General features: G+C 43.4%; 1 protein-coding gene across 1 annotated transcript in view; it reads left to right on the top strand.

Moving 5' to 3' along the window:
• The first annotated feature begins 7,761 nt into the window (after positions 1 to 7,761).
• Positions 7,762 to 24,165, top strand: part of bcl11ba (BCL11 transcription factor B a) — a 44,607-nt gene continuing 28,203 nt past the window's right edge. The window contains exons 1-2 of the mRNA XM_084380702.1: positions 7,762 to 8,750; positions 18,509 to 18,979. Of these exons, the coding sequence (XP_084236828.1) occupies positions 8,696 to 8,750; positions 18,509 to 18,979 (526 nt within the window). The 5' untranslated portion in view covers positions 7,762 to 8,695. The remainder of the gene's footprint in view (positions 8,751 to 18,508; positions 18,980 to 24,165) is intronic.

Here is a 24,165-nt window from a genome sequence, read left to right as displayed (position 1 = left end):
GCAATGCATGACATCTACAGCTCTGTCTTTAATTATGAGTGGTTTGCATCATAAAAGTACCAAATACTGAATTACTAACCAACACAAAGTGACAGTTCAGTGAGACACAAACAGCAGCAGACAGGACTTAAAGTCAAAGTGCCATGACATATCAACCAATCAGAATGAAACAGATATCCTGTTTTTAAATGCAGTTATGAAAGTAATTATCACTTCTGAACAGTTGAGATGTAGAGTGTTGTTCCAAATATCTCAACTGCAGCAGGAATGTCAGGAGACAAGATGATGACAGAGTGACCAGAAGGGGGCAGCGGAGGACAGTTAATGAAGAAGAGCTGCTTAATAACAACAGGCAGGGAGAGGGAGAGAGGGAGAGGGGGGGAGAGAGAGGGGGAGAGAGAGAGAGGGAGAGAGAGGGAGCAGTTATAAATTAATATTAAAATGAACTAAAACATAAACTAAATTGTTATTTGACTCCAGATAGAGAATATACAATGACAGGGTATATCCCACTGGATCAGAACCAGACCGATCCTGACCAACCACAGGCTCACTGGCCACATGGACATGGCTGCCCACAGAGGAACAAGAAAAGATGCTCATAGAAGTATTGTACTTTTTATGACTTCAGTTACTGGTTACTTTTCAGATTACAATACTGATTCCAGTAATCGGGAAAGTGCTGAATATTGGATCTGATAATTGGCTGGTTCAGTAATTGATCGAGAAATACAGTATAAACATTCATGAAACGTTGTATAATTTACTTGTACTTTTAATACTTAAATCCATTTATTGCTTGAATATCAACTTTAACACTTAAGTACATTTGGTAAAATAAGGCTTTTACTCAAGTACTGTTTGTATGAGTGACTTTCACTTTTACCAGAGTAATATTTTCACACAATGTCTTTACTTTTACTCAACTATGACTGTTGATTTCTTTATACAACACTGTGTGAAACTGACCACAACCTCAACCTGAACTGATTCTAATGAAATGTTACTATTATTATGTAATGATATTATAACACCTGCAATAATAATATGATATAATGTAATATAATATAATATAATATAATATAATATAATGGGGAAATGTTTTAACATGTGCTTATGAATTCATCATGTGATGTTATACAGTATGTGAAATCTGTCTGTCTGTCTCTCTGTCTGTCCCTCCCTGTCTCTGGTCTCTGTCTCTTGCCTCCCCACCACAGGAGTCAGCCACAGCACAGCCTGGCAGGAGCTGAACACCAGTGAGAGTTGGCTGGATGTGTGTGTGTGTGTGTGTGTGTGCGTTTGTGTGTGTGGCACAACTCAGTTTTTCAGCATTGATCAGTTCAGCTCTTCTTCATTACAGCTCTGTGTGTCTCACCTTGACTTCACCTCACCATTGTGTGTTAACCTGCCTGCTTCGCTAACTTACAAACAAAATGAGGCTCCAGTGTGTCACATGTCCTGAACTGAGCCCTGACATCCTGCAGTGCAGGTCCAGTGGATTGAACTGTGCTGCTTCCTAACTGGAATCTGGATGTATTTCATTTCAATTTTCTGAAAGATCTGTCGCATCAGGCTGCATCTTGTGACGTTGCACTATGATCTACTGGCTCAAAAGAACAATTCACATTCTCAGTTCGGGCCCGCTCACAGCTGACAGCCAAATCATACCCTGTACCCTGCACCAAACCTCCAGCTCTAACAGAAAACGCAAGTAGGCTTATTTGTGTGATCTGGCCCTCGATATTCAGTCTATTATTGTTATTTGTCCACAAAAGGACAGAGTGCAGGGTGAGACAGCCAAAAGCCATGTCAGCACTGGAACAGACTCAGGTCATGAGAGCTTCTTTAAAACAAAAGCGGGTATTTGGCTCATTACTGCTGGGTTTAGGATGAGCGTCTGAGGACGGAGCTAATTGTGGTGAATACAGAGCTTTGGCAGTACCGGGATCCTCTATCAGATGCCAGTGTTTGCATGTGTGTTTTGTGTGTGTGTGTGTGTGTGTGTGTGTGTGTGTGTGTTCTGGGCTGTGCATTCCCTCACTCACTTGCTCACTCTCCCCGTTCCTCCAGGGACTCTGGTGGAAATAGGCCTGCCGTTCGGCTGCCAAGCAAACCTGATTTAGTCACACTCGGCTGCCATTTCTGTGGTGGCAGCCGACAATGGTGTTTGGCCTGGTGGCTGGTGACCATCCATCTCCGCGCCCAGGGTGTGACTGGTTCGGGTGGACAACCTGCTTCAGATCTCATTTAGCCTGCAGCACTGCCCACCACAGGGCTCCTCTGTGTTTTAGCTGCTTGTGTGTGTGTTTTGAAGGAGTGGACTTCCATGTCTGTGATATAGCTTCCAAATCAAAGTTCAGATTTCCACTGTTAATTAAGCAATTATGGTCCTTACACCTTTTTCTGCAAATCCTGACTCTAATAGACTCTATGGCAGGGGTGCCCAAAGTTCAACTTTGGTGAACTTTGACTAGCAAAGTTGCAGCCACAACCAACAGCAAGGAGTTGTGTGTGGTTGACCCCTCACATGGACTACAAACCAGCAAGCGAGTTCTGTGTGCCCCACATCCTGCACTGCCCACATTCAGCACCAGCAGGCCTTTTTTTATTTGCCTGCATTTGCATATGTGTGACCTCGGCCGTATACTATGAGAAATGCACTCAGTAGCCAAATGTGGCCAAACAAGTTCCAGCTGACGTTACTTAATAATCACATCAGTACATTAAATGTGTTGAACCAAATATTTAGAACAAATATCTTGATATTTGATTGATTTTTTTTTTTTTTTTTTTGTAAAGCGTCTTTGGGTACCCAGAAAAGCGCTTTATAAAACCTATGTATTATTATTATTATTATAAGCTTGATTTATGCTTCTGCGTTGAATCTCCCCAGATATGTAACTACACGTTGCAGCAACGCAGACAGTGGCAAACGCCGGCTTGTCGAAACCAAGTCATTCCAGTGCAGTGTGTATAGAGGGGCAGCCCTCCCTACAGACACTCCACACCTACCTGTCCACCGAATGAGTTGGTGTGTTTAAAGGGGAAAGTACAGCTGGTAATCCGCTCAGCAGCACCAGCAATGCTGACCCACGAGTGCACATGTTTAAATACTCACTACGGTGTACGCCAGCAGCCTTTACTCCAAACAACAAAACCACCCTTTTTTAATCTTTCTGATACTTCAGCAGATACTTCTGTATCTGTTGTCAGATGGCAGCAGGGTGAACACACTGTGGCTGGGTGGGTGTTGTCTTTTAGTATCTTTGGGCTCTGTGCAGACGTCTCACTTCACTGATGCTCTGTAGATGGTACCAGTGATGTTCTGGTGGTTTTAATCAGCCGCTGTAGAGCCGTCCTGTCCCGGGCCGTGACAGTTGGACAATTACTTGTGGTGGCTTTTTATTCTTCAGACCTCTGAAAGTTAAATGCATAGAACATGTTTTGCTCACTTTGGAAGAACAGAAGAACCTCAAGAACAACCCTGACATATTGTTACCTCAGACATGCTGTGTTTGCAGGTGTAATGGCCTCACTATGACCTGTGATGTTCTTTTCTTTAGTCTTTTTCTCGCCCCTAATTTAATGTTCTTTTAACATTTGATTTGCTTTGTTTCTGTATGTAATTATGGAAAATGAAAATAAGACCCTTAACAAAAAAGCTTGTGTGTAAATTGTAAAACATACACCGGGCTTGTAAAGACAGTAAACATCGACAAAAACTCTTAAACTATTTCACTGGCTTTTTCCCCTCAAAACGTCTCAAAACACACATTTTTATTATAGTAAAACCATTTTGTGAATGTGGCTCCTGGCTTCAGTCTGTATATAAAGACTAGCATGAAGGTATCAGAGGGCTGGTCTGCTCTATTGCCTCTAATTGAAGGCAAAGCTAATTAGGACACTACACTATGAGTGGAGGACACGTCCTTTTTTCCTTGTTTCCTCTCTCTGCCTCATTATAGGAAGCTCTGAATAATGACCAACATATACGTTAACCGCTGCTATAATTGTGATGGAATTAATTATTCTGAAAATAAATCTCTTTGAAATGAGAGGAGGAAGGAAAAAAGAGAGTAAAGTCTGAAAGTGAGAGTGCACACATGTTTGCGTGTGAGTGTGTGTTGGTAATGAGAGCACAGTGCTGCTGCTAACTTGCTCTCAATAAATCTATGATTAGCATTTTCCCTTTAAAAGGAATAATTTCAACTTTGATATCCATAATTGTGCTTAAGGGCTGCTGCGCTCCTCCGGTAGCCCTCAAACCCTCGCTCTTCATCCACATCACAGCAGCATTTATTTACTTAACACTTCATTCAGAACCTGTAATAATGCCTCACCGTATACTATTTTAATAAACCATTACACACCAAACGAGAAGCTTATTCTCATCATCTGAAGGGTTGAAATCAGCCGACTGGAGAGAACACACAGCAGAGCTCACACTGGGTCGGACACCCAGAATAGAAAAGTCGACTAATCCACTGGATGAACGCTCCTTTATCTGCATACAAACATTTACAGAGCAATGCAAAGAGATGCGGGCACACACACACACACACACACACACACACACACACACACACTGTGGAAATAACTCCCAGTGACACTGCATGTGGCAGTGGCTGACCAATAGAGGGTGGTGTTGCATTGTGGGTCTGAGTACAGAGGGTCATTCTGAGCTGGGAGTGAGCGGAGCTCATCACACCAACACCTGCCTTTCTAATCTGCTTTTCATTACTGATGACTGGATAGAAAAATACAATCAGCCGTTTAATGGATGATGCTGACATTAAGACTTGATGGTGACTGTTAAAGAGGACTTGTCGGCTGCTCACTGGTAGAGCCTGAACGTCTCCTCCTCTAACTTTTATCATCTGAACAACTGAGTATGGCAGTCGGCCTCCAAGTGCTCAGGAAAAAAGAAACAAGTGGACACATGCTGCTCCAAGACAACTGAGCAAACGTCACCTGCTGATGAAGACAGTGTGATATGATTGAAGCTCGTGGTCTTCATCACCGTTTGGGATTTGCTCAATTTTGCAAATAAAAGTCTCTTTATTAAAAGTCTGTTTCTCAGATGTCTTCATCTCCAGAACTCTATATTCTGGACATGATCTATAAAGTGTTGACGCATGAAAATAAGCTGAATTCATAATTTCTATCACAGCATTTCTTTAAAACAGTGAACTCACTGTGCACATTTGTTTCCCTCCTCATCCCGCTTCATCTTCCCAGCATGCATCTGAACACATAAACATCAATATTAGCAGTTTAGCGGTGAACAGTTGTTGGGAAAGTGATCTTAAAACTCTAAAGGACACCTCCACGTCCCACTAATTAAAACTTAACCGCCCAGCCGAGGCGGTGGGCGGTAGGAGGAGGGGGAGGAGGGGGGGTTAGGGTGTAGGCTTATTTAGCATTAACATAAAAACAAACAGCCGCATATATATATGCAAATGAAGGAAGCGCAAAAGCAGGATGCCTGGAGCCATCCACCATAACTCACACTGATGGCCTGTGAGTGAGGAATCGCCTTTATAGAATGTCCAATAAGAAAGTGGGAATGATGCACCTGTCGCCCATCTGACTAATGAGCCAATCAGGTTGCAAGGACGAAGAGCACATCCGGGTAGTGATGTTGGCCTGGAGTGTCACTTTGCACAGAATGGACTCATGACTCCACTACAGGGAGGATTTAGAAGCCTGGGACGAAATAAAGACGCGTTAAAGCTGCAATAAGAGACGGTTTAGTCCTCGTTGTAACATCAGCACAGCTCAGACACCTGATGTCTGCTGCTTCCTCTCCTCTGTCCGTTCAGCAGCCAATCAGGCAGCTTTAGTCCCATATCTACATCAAAACAAACAAATAAACAAACAAACAAAAAACAAAACAAACAAACAAAAAGATCCAGTGGCGCCTTAAACACGACAATGATTTACATTTCACCATAAAGCTGTGTCGGTGCTGCTGGAGCGCAGCGCCGCACGGCCCCGTGGAAGTGGGAGTTGTGTTATGTTCGCGACAAAGACGTTTGGACGAACCTGCCATCCTCTCCTTTTTCTTGTAAATGAGCATGAGGATTTCATTTATGTCCTCCTACGGTGTGGTGGAATAAGGAGAGGCTTTGGCTTATTGAGGAAAAGCCCGAGCAGCCGAGATGAGCCCCCGTAAAGATAGAAAGAAAGAAGAAGAAGAAGAAGAAGGAGAGGGAAGGAGGAGAGACGCGGCGGTACTCGAGGCGGTGCAGGGAAAAGTAGCGAGAAGTCCAAACACAAAGCCGGGAGGATGAGGGATGGGGAGAGGCGTTCTCGCCGGATGATCTGCCGCTCTGACAACACCTGGCCCGGGAACAAACCACAGGCGTGTAGATGCGAGGCAGGGAGGGATAAAACGCACCCTGAGGCCTGCACCCCCCCGAAGATGGAGCGGGGAAGTTGAGAGGCAGACATGCAGATGAAGAAGTGGAGAATGAGGAGTGTGTGCGGACGGTGACAGCAGCCGGTCCGGCTCAGACGCAGCGCTGTCGGGATGAAACGGTTGGCACAGGTAGTTTCCGGTCCGGGCCGCCGGTCCAAACCTGTGCTCTAACACACACTCGTGTTCCTGTGAGCTGCAGGTTTCATCACACACATGCCACCGCTCAGCTGCCGCAGCGCACACACTCACACACTCACACACTCACTCACACCCACTTTCCGTTCGCGCGCGCACACACACACACACGCGTACAAAGTCACCAAGTTTTACTTCAGCTCTCGCGCCCCCTCCTCTCCCACGGGGACGTGTGAGGATAAAGATCAGGCGCTTTAACGGCGCTGGGAGCGCGCAGGACGCGGCGCCCAGCTGGAGAGTTGATGGAGATGTGCGAACACTTTTCTCTCGTGTTGTTTTAATTTCATTATATTTTGATGAGAATAATCCTCTGCTCGTCTCAACTGTCTCCCCCTTTGTAATCTCCCACTTCAGCCAGCGGAGGTTCGGCACACAGAGGTCACCATGTGGTTCCGAAACCCGCTCTATTAAAAAAACCCCAACGTCTCCTTCAACACCTAAAGTGATTATTAATTCACCGGCATTCGCATCATCCACTCATCAATATGATAAAAGTATCAGACAGAATTACGTGCGTATTAATAAACTACGGGCTCCACTCACGGCGCTGTTAAATGATTTCAGTCTGAATTCATGATTTAACGTGTGTGATGCACAAAATGTGTGCGCACATCGAGGCCACGGCGGAGCGTCAGGGACATCCCGCTGGATAAAAATACAGCCGCTAATATAAACACATAAAGTGTCCAATCACAATCACCAGTCAATTAGGATTTATGATTTTTACGCGTTTAAATGACAAAAATGTGATTTATTTTATTTATAATAAGGAGTGTAGAGTCACAGCCTGCTTCAGATGCCTTTTGTGGGAAAATGTGTCGACACACGTGCACAAAATAAAGTGTTTAACACAAGTTTAAATGTTATTAAATGTTAAATTAGATTTATCAATGTGAGGGACGCAGGCGGGCTGTCCGTCCCGCGGGGTGAGTGTGTGCAGCCTCACACACACCACAGTCCTGCATGTGTGTGTGTGTGTGTGTGTGTGAGTGCAGGCTCGTGCTCGTGTCCAGCGTCTCGGGTCACCGTCTCGCACGCGCCAGTCCACTGTGGCGCTGACGGGACACCGCCGAGTCGACTCGCGCGTCTCTGACCACTGCTGCCGCGCGAGGTGGAGTTGAGTCGTGCGTGCGGGCGCGCGCGCGCGAGGTGTGTGTGTCTGTGTGTCTCTGTGTGTGTGAAAGCCACCACTAGTCGCCCCCAGTGCTCTTCAGTCTCCACTCTCCTTTCTCACCGCAGACTGAACGTCACGTCCGCACTTGAACTTGAGTTTTCTCCCATTGTAGAAGCCAGAGAACCGCACAGAGCCGCACACAGCCGCACACAGCCCGGGGACGCGGGACTCTGCAGCTAGCACAAAGAGAAAAAGAGTGTAGCAGTCTCTCTCAAAGCAGCACTGGGCTTTGACTTAAAGAGTTAAAGTCTAACCCGCCCGCCTGGCACTGCCAGTGCAGCAGAAGAAGTGCCCACCACTTGGCGACAACTCGAGAAGTGCCAAAAAGAAAACTGGATTCATATTTTACACACTTACGTTAATTGGCGTCATTTCACCTGCTTTCTGAGGACGGGGACACGCGCTGTCCAGGCTGGCCGGAGAGTGGACACAGGTACTGGGTGACCATCAGGAGGTGACCGCCGACCTCCCGCGACTCAGCGCCCCTCTCCTCTCCTCCACCCCGCGCCGCTCTCCGCTCTCCAGTGACACATGGTGTGAAAACGGCGGAAGGCAGAGCCGGACTATCCCCCTCCCTCACCGCCACCACCGCGACTGAAGAAGGGAGGCGCGCATCCACTTTGGCAGCGAACTCCGACCGAGCTCTCGGCCGCCCAGCGCTGCGCCACGGCCGGTCACAGCGGAGCGCAGGAGCCTCCGCCGCTGCAGGGAGAGCCGTTGCGCGGGGGTCAGATCGAGGGCCACATTAGGGGCCAGTTCAGAGCGGTCAGTTTGGAGGGGTCAGCGAGCAGCTGGTTTTGGGGCCAGTGAGTATACAGGAGCAGCAGGAGGAGGAGGAGGAGGAGGAGAGCCGACCCGTCCAGCGCCGCTCTCCGGGCGATGCCAGTGTAAATGCCAGGGCGATGTCCCGACGCAAGCAGGGGAACCCGCAGCACCTGTCCCAGAGAGAAATAACACGTGAGTACACCTGCAAAAAAAATATTACACCATCACAACATTATTTAGCGTCTGTTTGCGCCTCTGCTGCGTGTTAGGGAGAGGAGAGGCTCTCCTCCGGAGGACTCACAGCAACACTCTGACACTCGGAGCAGAAAGTTTGCTTGTGTTCCTGAAGGACTCTTCTCTCTCTGACATTACGAGATAAAGGCCCTGATTTACTCCTCCGATCATCATTTACTCACTGATTGTAATCCTGTTATTAGAGCAGCGAGCACAGACACAGGTCTGACCGCGTGTCACAGTTTCTCAGCTCAAGTCTGAGATCCGTCAGTGCAGCTCACTTCATTATTATCCACTATTTGTGATAATAACGTGCAAGCAGCGCTGTCACCAGGGAGGATAATACACTTCATTTTTAATTGAGGATAAAAGTATAATTATAATATAATCTATTTAATGAGTGATGTCGGTCATCAACCAGCAGCTCAGTTATATTCAGACGAACACACACACACACACACACACACACACACACAGTCGCTCCTGAATTAAAGTTAATTCTGACGAATTATTTCCGTCACTTCTTTATTTTAACACGTTGTTAAACGGATTATTTTCCCAGCTGCCGTGAACACATGAAGCCGCTGACATGACTGCGCTGCCGCTCTCACACAGCCTCACACAGCCTCACACAGCCTCGGGATGAGCGCACGATTTTATTTTTCTGCAGGTTATTGGATCTTTAATAGACTCATCACCGCCTCGCTTTAATTAGTCCGTTCATGGTGTGTTTTTTTCCTGCTGCACGGAGTCAAAGCTGAACTATCCGCCTCTAATATTAATGCATTAATGTAAAATATCAGGGTTTTCCCCTCGCGGCATTTTTTATGCAGAGTACAATAAAACACGGCGGTGTTGAACACAACACGTTTTAAAATGAAGTCGTGTGTGTGTGTGGAGGTCTGACGCAAATCTGCAAGGCGTTTTATTCTGGAGGGGAAAAAGTGAGAAGATGTTCGGTTATTTTCTACAGTCATGAACTCACCAGAGCTGAGCGACACACATGATGCACAGAGGAAACTGAACTTCTCAGCTCTCAAACCATGTGTGTTTCAGCTGCAGACCTTCATGCAGGACTTTAAATACTGGCAGGACAGAATATGAGTGAGAGCAGCTGTTAGTGATTTACAGCTGTGCATTAATGACTCTGGTAATAAAGGAGGAAGTGTGGACACAGTTTAACCACCATGTGTTACAAGTGTTGAATATTACTTCCCTCTTTTCTCTGGCCTCAGCTTATTTTGCTGAGATTGTTCTTGTGTTCGGCCTGTCAGATCGAATCACTGGCACCTCAGCACATCACCGGCTTTCAACTTATAAAACCCACATTAACACAACTCGCAGCACCGCCTGAACACTGAGCCTCTGTGGACAAGTTGTGGGCCACGCTGCCTGGCAGGCTGTGGGTCTGTCCTCTGCTGCGAGGCCCGGCCCTACGTCGTCCCACACGCAGACACACACACCTAGAGATGTAAAATCGTCTCCTGACGAGCAGAGATGTGATTGCTTCACAGGGTTTACAAGTTGTGTGTGGCAGCTCACACGCAGGTCTGCAGTGTGTAGCCTACTTGGTTACCTCTAGAAATGGGTCACACTGTGCTCGCTGCATGCTTTGCTGTGACATCAGCTTCTGCAGCAAAGAATAAAATATATATAAATATCCTATATATGTATTAAATTATATAAATGAACAATTACACAGAGAGACAGTCGTAACAAGTGGAAAGACAGGAGAGCATTAAGATTGAAGCTGATGAATTAGCTTCTTGTTTTATTTGTAACACAGCTGCTTTAAGCTCAGTGTGTGTGTGTGTGTGTGTGTGTGTGTGTGTGTGTGTGTGTGTGTGTGAACTGTAACATGCACCTTGGTAGCTGTCTTCTCAGGACAGGTCTGACCTGTCTGTCTGATTTATCAGTGTTCAGCACGCTGCTGTACATTTCATAATTTATGTGTAAGAGATGCTCACCAGTTTAGTACGCTGGAGTGCACACACACACACACACCACACACACCACACACACACATGCAAATCCACCCCAGATTCCACGAAATATTTGTTGAGCAGTCAGGTCATAAAGCGTGTTTGTTTTAATGGAAGCATTTTCAGTGTGGATCTGACAGCGTGCTGCAGACGACATGATGGTTTTGTGCATGAATTGTAGATTTCAGAATAAAAGACGAGGGTTGCTCCTCCTCTTTTGTCTCAGATGTTTTCCCTCGAGAGAGAGAAAGCATTACGAGAGGTGAGACATTTTTTTTGGAGGTTAAATCTCTAATTTTTAAAAATGTTGGCAGTTGAAAGGCCTCAGTCGCAGTTTAAAGCGACATTCTTGCACTCAGTGCTCAAAATATTAGGAACAACTTCCTGATACTCAGATGAAGCCGAGTCTCACAGTCCACAGTCGTCTGAAAGCCTCTAATTATTCTCTCATGTACCTGCGTCCCTCTGTTGTCACATTTTTTGTGTGAACAGATCTAAAAAGAGAAATCAGTAATGGATCAGGATTTTGACCCTGTATGAACTATTACATGAATATTTATTTTACATTACATTTTGTTTTTTTGCCCTCTCCTGTGTCAAACTGAATCCAGCACTGCACACTTAATTCACACTCATTTCCTGACATTAACGTGAAAAAATCTGTCCTGAGTGAGAAATCTTCACAGGACTTTTGTTCAGATTTCTCCCTCAGAGACACGTGAGACGGATAAATCGCTGTAAATCTATATATTTCCTGGTCGTCAGGCTGATTCTGTGTGTGTTTTGGCGTCGCCAGGCCGAGACAGTTTACACTTGAAGGTGCTGCCGAGCCTTCTGCTTCTCATTCCCTGCAAATAACCCCAGCTCTGCTCCGACTGGCTGATTTAGTGTGAAGAGACGCAAACAGGACGACAGCTCTCATTGTGGCCGCAAACACACACACACACACACGCGCACACACACACACACACACACACACACACACACACACACACACACACACACACACACACACACAGGCGTGTGAGGAGAGAGGGACAGAGAGAGAGAGAGAGAGTGCTGCGTGTAAATTGCAGTCGCCCACTTGAGATGCATGTTTCCCTTTGGCTTGTCAAATAGCCGTGCACCCTGCTGGGGCTAAGTCTTTGTTAGAGAGAGAGCGAGAGACATAGACAGAGAGGCAGAGAGAGAGAGAGAGAGAGAGCATAGTAACTTTTCTTTCATATGCAGTGAAGCATTCTGTGAACAAGGTGTTTTTAAAATGCCATAAATGAGTTCTGTTCAGTTGTGTTTCATTAAGTGTCACAGCTGATTGTAGCGGGTTCACAGTGATATTCCTCACAGCTTTGTTTTTTTTTAAATAGCCTTTAAAAAACTGCGCTGGGGAAGCTTTAAAGAGCTGGTTCACTCAAATAAACAAGGCATCTTTTCTTATTGTGAACCATTTTTTATTGTAACTAAAATAATAATCCCTGTAACAGCTGACAGTGAGGTCTGAGTGTTAACCCGAGCGATCAGGACACTTTCAAATGTCATGTTTTAATTCTGTGGCTCCACAAATCACATTTTATTCACCAGAAATTGTTTTTTTTGTTTGTACATTAATGAGTGAAATCGTCCTTTAAATCCTTTAGTATTTAGTTGTGTGTGGTTCAGTCGCTCTGACCCTTCAACATAAAAGCTCTGACTTCTTACATTCATTTAGTTGATCGGTAGGCTGTACACACACACACACACACACACACACACACACACACTTCCATAGCCTACATACCAGTGTGGTGTTGGTGTGCTGAGCTGAGGCTCGCTGTACTGTCTGTCCCTCTCTCTCTCTCTGTCCTCACTCGTCTTTCAACCCCTCGCACAGCTTCCCTCTGCGATCACCTTTTTCTCTGTGTTTCACTGTGTCTCTCTACCCGTCCTGCTCTCTCTCTCTCTGTCTGTCTTTATGTCTCTCTCTCTCTCTCCCTGCTAGGGGGAGCTCTCAGGCTGTGCTGCGCTCGCTCTGCCAGTGAGAAGGTAGCAGAGTGTGTGTGTGCGTGTGTGTGCGTGTGTGTGTGTGTGTGAGTGTTAATCAGATGACATCATCCCCGAAAGACCACATTCACCCTGAACTGTCAACACATACACACCCTGAGCTTCACTGCCTGTCTCTTGTCACACTTTTTATTTACACTGTGCACTGTAAATTCATGAAAGTGCTGACTGACATCTATCGCATTCAGTGTGTGTGTGTGTGTGTGTGTGTTGGGGGGGGGTTTGGCTGGACTACATTTCTTTTTGTTTATTTTTAATCAACCTGAACATTTTGGTTTTGTGTGTGTGTTTTGTTTTAGTTTTGTTTTACGTAGTTTTTTTTGTTTCATAAATTTATTTCAGTTCAGTTTGAAGATATCGACCTTCTTTCTTTTAATTTAATTACATTTTATAAACTGCTTTGACATTATTATCAACTCTGAAAATGATCTCAAGATAAATTCATCTATTATACTATCATTATTATTATTATTATTATTATTATTATTATTATTATTATAATTATTGTCCAGTTGTCAGCGGTTATTTATTTAGCCATCCCACAGTCTCTTCTACAATTGAAAGAGCTTCAAACACTTTTAAAGTTCAGAAACATGGTTGCATGTCTTCTGGCCTGTGAGGGTCTGTGGGTTTGGTTCTGGGGACAGGTGACAGCTGCTCTGCCTCTCAGAGCTTTTTGTGCAGCCTTTCTGAGGAGCGCTTCTTTCCTGTCGCAGCACCTCCCGGCCAGGTGGCTCTGCGCTCGCTCACACATTCGCTCCTCGGCGTGAATGAACTTTCTGCCTCTCTCTGAATCATCACACGCGAATCCAACTAATACCAGAAAAAGACTGAAACAAATGTTTAAAATTATTTGCACATTTACCTCTGATCCATGTCAAATTGGCTTGGCGCTGCAGTCCTGACTGCGACCAGAGCAGGGGATTTACCTCGTGATGAACCTAAATTAGCTTTGAGGTAAACAGGTTTACGTTTGAAATCAGGTCAAACCGGAAAATAGGCTGTGAGTCACAACGTTGGAACGTTTATTCTCAAGCAATCTCTCCATTTCCATTTGAAAATGAAGACATGTTTTTAATTTGAAGAGCAACAGAAATGTTCTATTCAAAGGTTCTGTTGTAGCCGTGATGTTTCTGCTCTGAAATGTACTCATTTATTCACACATTTTTCCTTTATTTTGATAGTTGACACTACAGAGGTGACAGGAAATGAGGGTAAAGTGAGGAAAAGACAAGCAGCACAGACTCAAAGTGGGTTTGTTAGCACCTTAAACAGCCGTTACAGTGCTCCATACAGTGTACTGATCCACCTGTCAGTATGAACACAACACATCTCAAATATTACAATAAAGATTAAGTTCCATTTAATATTTACCAGACAACACAGGCTCCAAGATCCTCCAGTTCTAATGTTTATTATGAACCTAAATACGTTTTCAAAATAAAATCAATGACTCCAAATACTCAACAACTCAGAAATACACAAAAACACTCCTCAGTACAAGCTTCAGTAACTTCTCACTTCGAGCTCTGAGATGTTCAGATTGACTTTGGATAAAAAGTCACTTCCTGTTTAGACGACTGAGTTTGATCCTTTACTCTTCTTCCACCACCATCAGCCACGATGTGTCTTATACGTACAGTATCACACAGCAGGTAATAATCACTTTGCAGAAGTGTGAGCAGCATTTAGTCAGTTTCACCTCCAAATCTGAGGTGGTAACACAGACGAGCTGCTCTGACCCATGCAGCCTCTGGTGCACGCCAAGTGTGTGTTTGTACGTGTGTGTGTGTGTGTGCTTTTGTAGTAAGCTTGAATATCTTGGGGTTTGGAGAAATGCTGAAGTGTGTGTATTTGTGAGTTTGTGCTTGCCGAGAGTGTGTCAGTTCTGATCTCTGTACTGTGAATTCTCGCCCACAAACACTTTATCTTGATTTAGACCTTACGTGTGTTTCTGTAAGCGGTTGAGGAAATAGTAAAAAAAAAAAAAAAAACGTACCAGTAAAGTTTAGTTTGTGTAGTTTTGATCAAGTCTTTTAATCCAGTCACACACACAGAAACACACAAAGTCTTCACCGGCAGAACCGTTCTTCCATCAGCCCAAATAGGACAAGTTATTGTGCAAGTAGTGAAAATAAAATCATTTAAAAAAGGAACTGTGGAAGAGAGGGGAAAAGAAATATTTAAGAAGCAGCTCTCCACCACTACGCTAATATGCTATTTGTGTTTTGAATTTAATGTGGCGATGGTGTGGAGAGCGTGAAGGGTCGAGATGGATTAACAGCACATTTACGGTGATACGCGGTAAACAGAGGAAGCCAAACCTCAGAGACGGCAGCCTGTTTAGAGAAAACCTCTCACGCACGACAGAAATTGAAAGCAGCGCCTTTTTTGGCCTCGACGGGAGACAAATGCAACATTTTACTGCTCGAATGACCTGTTGCTTTCCCCTCGCTGCAGATATTGTAGATGCTTTGCTGTTATTTATTTTTTTCAGTCTTGTTCAGCCCAGGTGAACTGAAATCCTATTAACACTCTCGCCTGGCTCAGCCCGGCCTTATTAGGTAAATTAGGCCAAAGTGGCGCTTCTTCCTTTGAATTTGTCATTTGCATACACACTGTCGACTTCACTGGCAACCAGTAATTATAGTTGAAACTGCCTTTGGCTAATGTAGATATTTACAATATAGGGAACATTTAGATTTTATTATTATTATTATTATGATTTTTCTTTTATTAGTTGAATTATATTTGGGTGCATTCAGTTCCCCTCTAGTTGATCAGTGTGTCTTCAAACACACAGGAAGTCAGCTGAGGTTTTCGTTTTTTTTAAATCATATTTTGTAATCACTCCTGTCTGTGATGAAGTCGAGTCAGTGTGGCTGTAGATTGTGTTTGTTCCAGGCCAACCGGCATTATTCTCTCTAATGTTTATTACTGGAAAAATACACTACCTGGCTGTTCATTTAAATAGCAGAGGACAGATGGCTGCAGCCTGCAGGCCGTACACACACACACACACACACACACACACACACACACACACACACACACACACACACACACGCACACACACAAACATGTTACAACACACGATGCTTGCATGCAGTACAAAAATAACACACATGCAGAGGGAGCAGTGCAGTTGACATATATTAGACACCGTGCACACGCTCACACACATACAGTACATCATCCTGTACCCATAGCAACCAAATAAATAATAATAGATCAGAAAGCTTTAGTGTTTTTTTTAAATTAATTTTATATTTGACAATTTTCTATAATAATCTAATCACTAGATAAATGATACTATGATGTACAGTGTGTGTGTGTGTGTGTGTGTGTCAGATATATCTAAACTTGTTTTATTTAAAGTCCTTTTTTAAGAAAACTCAGACTACAATATAAAAAAGCTGCATATTTTCAGAACCACTGTCTGAGCGACCCGTCTCAGAACAGAGCATGAATCTGTGCATTATAAGTGTGCTGTCATCGTTCACGTGGCAGCTCTGAGACTTCCTGAATACGTCCAACATCACAAACATGACTCTGCTGCACACAGCACAGTTGATAGCACCTGCTCACTTGGGTCGGGTTCGTTATTCTTCCTGGGTGCAGACATTAGCTCAGGGTTAAAGCGGCTAATGTGGGTCATAACTTTTGTGAGGCAGATTTGACACACAGCGTGTTTCTTGTCCACTTTTTGTTTTCCAGTAAGGTCATAAAATCCAAAGTTCAGCCAGATGTTCACTTTCAAAATACTGGGTTGGTTTGTTATCAGCTCCAAAATATCTACTAACATAAAAGTGACTTCACCAAATGTTCGGCCGCAAGTCAACGCAAGGGAGCGACATGCAACTTTACAACTTCAGTGTTCAGCCAAAGCCACGATCAGCATTAGCAGGCTGTCATTTAGTGTCGGCTGCAGCGATGCAGAATCTTTTAAATGCATCTTAGAATCAAGATATTTCCACACCTGAGACATAAAGTGTTTTTTTATATTGATTTTTTCTTTTACACATTGTCTCAACCGTTCTTTAGCACACATTATATATTATGAATGTGTAGAGTGGTTCATATATGTGTTTCTAGCGTGAGAAGTGGAGCATTTAAAAGCAGACCTATAGCAGGTATACCAGGCGGCGGGCTGCTCCATCTGTCCACCCGGCTGCTGATCCACAGAGAGAGAGAGAGGATGGTGATGATTCCCCTCCTTTCTGTTAACCCTGGTGTCACTCCTTTTCTCCGTCCTCTTCCAGACCTCCACGCTCCTTAAGTCTAGTTCTGATAATCGATAATCTATAACAAGTCCTCATTATATCCTGTTCATCAAAGCTTTTATCTTTACTCTCCAGCAGACATTCTCTGCTGTACAGGAAGGAAGGTGTCGCACCTCTGTGACAGCAAACAGAACATTATTCAATACTGGCCAAAATAAATCTGATTCACAAACACATACTTGCTTTGTATTTTTATCACTGTCTTTCTATGTATAACTTTAAAGTACATAACATGGTGTCTGTGTCACTCAACACAGTATTTGTATTTTTAGAGACCAGAGGTTTGTGGTCCAAAATGGTCCAAAGATACATTTGAGGGGTTACTTCTGCTTCACATAATGATTCATATTTTATCATATCTATTTCTTCACTGGACATAACCTATAGACATGCAGCCTCTGATTCTATGAAGGCGTTGCTTTGTTTTAATACGAAGTGGATGCAAACCACTGACATGGATAACTTATCACTTATCACTTATCACTTATCACTTATCCTCCTTCTGAATTCAGTCTTATTTTTCCCTCAGAAAAATATACACACCTTTTTTTCAACTGTGTAATAAGTGCTTCAGCAGGGAAATGCAATGTAATGCTGGCATGTGTAGTAATGTGTAGTGCAGGTGCTAAGTACACTTCAAATGAACTAGATGCTACAAAGTGGATACACTTGAAGGTTAGGGTGCCTTTGCAGGGTGAGATGTAATGAATCCTAATAATGGTGATGAAGGTGAAACATTTAGACAGTCTCTCCTTAAAAGCGCGTTTGGTGTTGCTCTTGATTGTACAGAACAAAAGGTACAAGATGTCGTCGTATGAAGCTTGATGAAGGGAAGCTTGAGAGAAAAGTTCAGACTGTTTGAACTTTCTCACTCCTGTATGTCTCACCGTTTCACCAAAAAGTGGGTGGAAAAATCTGCAACTAGCTGGGCAATGTAAAGATATTATATCGTTATAAAGGCTCATTACAGTAAAGTGATCTGAACACACCAGACTGATCTACTTGTTTTAATTCTTGCCTTTACCCACTTTGTCATTATATCCACGTTACTGATGAGTGTTGATCAAAAATCTCATCATGTTTTTGGTCAGAAATATTGTAATGGTTGATTCCCAGGTCTCCCTAGTTTTCAGGCCATATCTGCCAGTCTTGAGTGCTTTAAAGCACCTTAAAGGCCTTTAGATAGAAGTTTCTGGCTGTTCAGACAGAGTACAGATTTTGTGGGTTTATACTTCCTGAAAAAGGTGCATGACGTCACAAAGTATTCATACAATATTCATACAGTATTCATACAGTATTTGGGTGAAATGAGGAGCTAAAGCAACATTTCGAAAAATGAAGCTGAACTATGTGAGAATATAAATCCAGCTGATGAAACATCTGACGTGCCTCCTCTGTTTTTCTTCTTGAACAGCGGAGATAGACCATCCAGATGGCCGCCTGCTCTCCGACTCCCTACCCCACCCGCTCAGCCTGCCCTCCCACCCACTCAGTCTACCACCCCACCCGCTGGACCCAAGTTTGGCCCACACCCTACCACCCGGCCTGCATGTTGATCACGACCTGCTGACCTGCGGCCAGTGTCAGATGACCCTCCCGTTGGGTGACATCCTCCTCTTCATCGAGCACAAAAAGAAGCAGTGCCAAATGCCGCTGCTGGCCAATGGCTGCTATGACAAGATGGCCGACAGGGGAGGAGGCGGGGGGAGTCCAACTCTGCAGAGCCTACATCACCACACACAGCGTGGGGAGCTGAGGAAGGTGGTGGAGCCGGTGGAGATTGGCATCCAGGTGACACCAGAGGAGGAGGAGGTGGGAGGACGTGAGAGGAGAGAGAGGATCCCCACCAAAGGAATTTGCCCCAAGCAGGAAAACATGGTGACAGGTAGGCGTGATGCAGAGCCACACTTTAAAGAAACAGTTCAAGGTTTCATTAAACATGTTTATTTGTCTTCTGAGTGAGATGAGAAGATTGTCTGTTCTGTGAGTTATGAATATAAGAGTTAGAATATCACAGCGCTGTATCGCTGACCTCCTCTTCCTGTGCTTTTGTGGTTGCCATCCATAGTACAGGCAGGATGGTACCAAACCTAGTAACCTTTCTGTGATAGTTACACTTCAGGATGACTTCTGCCATTTACTGAGAAATAGTTCAAGCACATCCCTCTTAAATTCCCCTTAAAGCAGTTAAAGCAGTTTTTCATTTCAATAGAAGGAGAGGACAACAGAGAGAGGGGCTGAAGAAAAAGGGGTGAGACAGACACATTACCCACTCAAAGCCCTAAAGACCCCTCAAGGACTTGGCTAGTTGAAACAGACTGTGAAAAAACGTGAGAGACTCACCCTCGACTTTTCAGGGAGAAATCCATGAAAGCCATCCTCTAAAAAAAGGTGAAAAGCTCATTAAAATTCAAATAAGCAACGGAAGAAAGAAAACGCGATGAGGAAAAAAGAGGAGAAAGAAGGATTAGGGGTTAGTTTCTCCACCGTTCAGAGGGGTAAAGAGGCAGTTTAGTGGGAAACCAGTTAAGACGCTCAAAGAAAGCCATAAGGCAAAAGCAGAGTATTCTGCAGCAGGTGCTAACAAATCACCCAACAGTTCAATAAGAACTTCTCAGAGATGAAAACATATAGAAAAAGGACATTTCCCCAGTCTGACATGTTATATGTTGCAGATGAGAGCTGTTGGGTTGGCAGGAGGGCTGTGTCGATATGACCGCACAAGATAAATCTTGATGTTATCATTCATACTCAGAGGTTCAGCTAACCCGGGCTTCTTCATGCAGCCTCCTGTTCCTTCTTAGGGAACTCATGTAGTATACAGGACGTTAGATGCTTGACCCTTGATAGTTCAGACAGACACTGTAGCTATTCAGCATCGTCACATTTATTTCTGTGACCTGTTAAACACAAAGTCAGTTCTAGGTACAATACAAAAAATACAAAATACAAAATGTAGATGCAATAAAACAACAGATCCAGTTGTCGTTGGCCTGTAGATATCCTGCTTATCCTGGATGACTGAGAAGAATTCAATAAGGAATTAACCCTGACCCAACATAATTTCAGTGTTCATAAGTCAGGAATATTTCACAGCTCTTACCTCGAGTCGATATCTGTTACAGTCATTGAGATATGGATTTTTTTTTATGAAAATGTTTTTGAACGGCCGTCTATGGGAGGCGCATTAATTCTTTAAAGTAATCATACTTGGCACACAGGTGCCATTTGGAAATATACTCATCATACTGAAGGATGTACTCAGTAGTTTCACCAGGTGGTCAGTTAACAGGCTGATTCAGGAGTCTGGCATTGTGGCTAAAACGCAGGTCCTCCTATTCATTTTAATGAGGGTAGTGCATGTTGGCTGCGACTGTGCCGACTGCAGGGGGTTAAAAAAAAAAAAAGGAATAACTTTTGGAGAAACGCAGCCTGACGTCACGTTGTGGTGGCCAGTCACGTAAACTGGCAATCAAAGCACAGTGGAGTCTCATGTGTATTTGCTCAGTTTATAATTGTGCACCAGTTTAAAACACTTATTTTCATTTTGGCCATGTTAACTGTCGGCCCGACATGCTTAACCTACTCTGGCAGGAGCATGACTGCAGATCAGAGGCAGAGTAGACCAGTACCGTGGTCGGGCATGCTATTTAGCATTATATTTCACTTGGGATCACTCAGTTTGGTCTTGTGCCCCATAAAACACACCATAATGATCTGCCTCGTATCTTTGTTTTTAACTGTTATTTTTTAATCCGTCGATGTGGGCAAACGTTCACTAGTAGGACCAGCACACCGGTAGTATAACAACACACCAGCTTCTCCTATTGAAGAAATAACCACTTACAGGACATCAGTTATTGCACACACTGCACAATTATTTAATTACTAGTATTTAAAAGACTGTGCACTTAAAGTTCATTGAAAAGAGAAAATAGCAGCTCTCTGAATGAGCGTCAACTATCTGATGAAGACAGAATAATGGCACCTAGTTAGAGTACTTTTGTGAATGTGTAAATTAGAATAGAAACAATAGAAGTAAGTAATATTTGTTTTTTCACTTAAAGAGGATTAAGCACATTCATGATGAAGCATTAATGTGGTAAATGATGTGACTAGACAATAAACCAAACTTAAACTGTGAATATCCTTAAATGTCCACTAAAACATGTTTCCAAGCGCATGATTTGAATACATTCGACAATAAATGAGAAATCCCAATCTGCATTTTGTCTTCAAGTGTATGCATGGATAGAAACACCACTGTTTTATCTATTGGCAGCACCACGTCGGAGGGTTGTGTAAAATCCAGCCAACATTTGGACAACATAACTAAATTCATCTGCAGCACCAAACTAGAAAAAGGAAATGCACTTTTAGGCGACACTCCTGACTGAGTCGTGTGTTGCTGCAGGACAATGCTCTGAACGTCTCAGTCTGTGGTTTGGCTCTCACTGTATAACACTGTGTATAACACTTCATCAATATTTTACCAGGCTGTTACAACTCTGCTTGGCAGCCTCACGGCACAGCTGTGGACAGAACAGCCACCTGAAACTCTGAGAGCTCGGCACTTAGGTCTGTAACTGCGCTACGGGTTTACATTTAACACACAACTATCTGAGCAGTAGAAAGGTGCAGATACCTCTGACAGTGTCCTCAGAGCTGCACTCAAGTGTGTGAACTAATTGATTGTTGCTGGTCACACTGTTAGGTCGCCATTATGCAAGAGTGTATTTCCCCAACTGTGTTTAAGTACTTGCAATAACTGTAGTCTTCCTGTGAAATCAACTTCACATGTTCAGTGTTGGATGGCTTGACATTGTAATTGCCCAATATTTTTTCATAACAGCACGCGCAATAATTTTCATATTAAAAGCAAAAACATATCAGTGGCTCAATTGGTCATGCACTGCGGCAACTGTAAACTATATTGCTGCAATAACATTTTATGTTTCAAACTTATCTCACGGTATTTCACAATTTCCACATGAAATGTCCAACTAGCTCCCTATTAACACGCGGGGACGACAGAGGGGTTTATTAATCAAGCCGGAGTTTAATTTGGAGAGAACACACTCAGCCCTGCTCATAATCACCGGGGGAGTGGAATATAGTAGGTGGAATTTTTCTGTTTGCAACACGTAACGAGCTTTTCTTCCAGTATGTTTTTTTCATTCTTTCATTACCAGGTGAAAGGGAAAAAAGTGAAACACACAGGGAAGTGAAGCAGGAGAGCAGAGAGAGAGGGGAAAAATGAAACACAGAGTTTGAATGTCAGCTCAGAACATGACTAATGACGACGCTTCATAATGGAATAACAAACTGTTATTCTTTAAGCGTCTTCACTTCCATTTGTTTTCCATGTGAAGTGGAACACACACACGTTCACACATTGAAGGAACGAACCATTTTGATTCAGGGAAAATCAGAGCAAGTCCTTCAGATTGTGTCAAAGCATCACAATCAGTACACTCGTATACGTTTGTTTATATCATGTACAGAAACACAGTGAAGCTGCAGCTGCAAGAGACCTAAAAACATGATGGTGTCATGTGTGATTGCCACTGATAAAACATCCAACACAATATTACTCAACTTGCTTTGCATGATGATACAATATACACATACTGTTTGCCATAGAGAAAACATTTATTTATGTATATATTTATACTCCATATTTATGTAAAATTCTGCAAAAAGTAACTATATTACTTCAGTAACTTCCATTCCAAGCATACCTACACTACATTACGTTACATTAGTTACGTGACGTTACTTCACTACGTCAGTAAGTTAAAATAACTCACAATATGGATACATGCTGCTGCCTACTGAATGAAAGTCCTACATCTCCTCACTTCCTCCTTTGAAGCTGTAATAATTACTACAACCACTAGAGGTCGCCACCTAACAACTAATATAAATAGGGGACTTTATAAGCTGCTTGCATTTTCAACCTTTTTGGTCATTGTAATTGATGAGGACAGGCTCGTCAGTGTGTTATCATCCTCCACGTGGCCGATTTAATTCACAATAACCAAACAACTTATTTTAAAGTCTTGTATGCTAACTAAAAGTTAGCAACATGTAGGCTGACAACTTACTGATGTTATTTACGCATAAAACTAGTCACTATATCACAAACATCACCCGTATCTAACACTTCAGTTCATGTGGTCGAATATCAATTAAAATAAATTCCCCCACTTGTTTTGACTCATACACCTGTACGTAAATAACCATTGGATCTTTTTTTCTAATGACCCATCTATAGAGCCAGTGTACATTTTATTGTCATTGCCCTGTTAGATATTAAATGTATTAACGTCTTTGTGTGTTGGATATATTGATGAGTTTTAATATTATATTTCATCATTAAATTCCAATATGGGGTCTTGTCTGGGTCTACCCCTTATTTTCCTTTTTTCTAAGGACCCTCTGATTGATCAGACACCGATCATTATTGGCTGATCTATGTTGACCTGTAACCAGTAAATTATCGAGCATTATTACATTTTGATATGACTTTTTATATTTTAACTGGTGCTGCTTTTGTAGCCTATACAACACTGGTTTAGCGGCCCCTGGAAACCCACGGACCAATTGCACATGTAACTCATCTCACGTGATGCTGCTCAGCCAATGAAATCTGTGTATTCGGTCGACCATCGGCAAATCCAGTGAGACACACACAGACGAGAGACAAGGGGCAGGTAGAGAAAAGGTATTTCACATGGCATGCTCTTAAAAGAGAAAAGTGGACAGCAGAAAAAAAACCCAGAGCTTTTAATCAAGAATGGACGAACTCTCACGTGTTCAGTGTTCCCACAGGAAGTTTAAAACCAGTCTGCCGCATATGTTCAGAGACTGTGGTGATTATTAAAGCAGTAATGTGAAGCGCCACTATGAGACGAAGCACAAGTCTTTGGAGCACACATACCCACTCAAATCTGAACTAAGGGCGCAGAAAATAAAGGCTGGAGCTCAGCTCTCTCACTGAGCAGGAGACAGTGGGGGGTGGGTGAGAAAAAAGAGGGATAGAAAGAAAAGGAGGTGTTAAAGCTGTTC

The sequence above is a fragment of the Pagrus pagrus genome, assembly GCF_965226575.1.
Source record: "Pagrus pagrus genome assembly, chromosome: 18".
In the NCBI taxonomy this organism is placed as follows: Eukaryota; Metazoa; Chordata; class Actinopteri; order Spariformes; family Sparidae; genus Pagrus; species Pagrus pagrus.
Note: the sequence above shows the minus strand (reverse complement) of the source record. Positions and strands in the feature narration are given on the sequence as shown.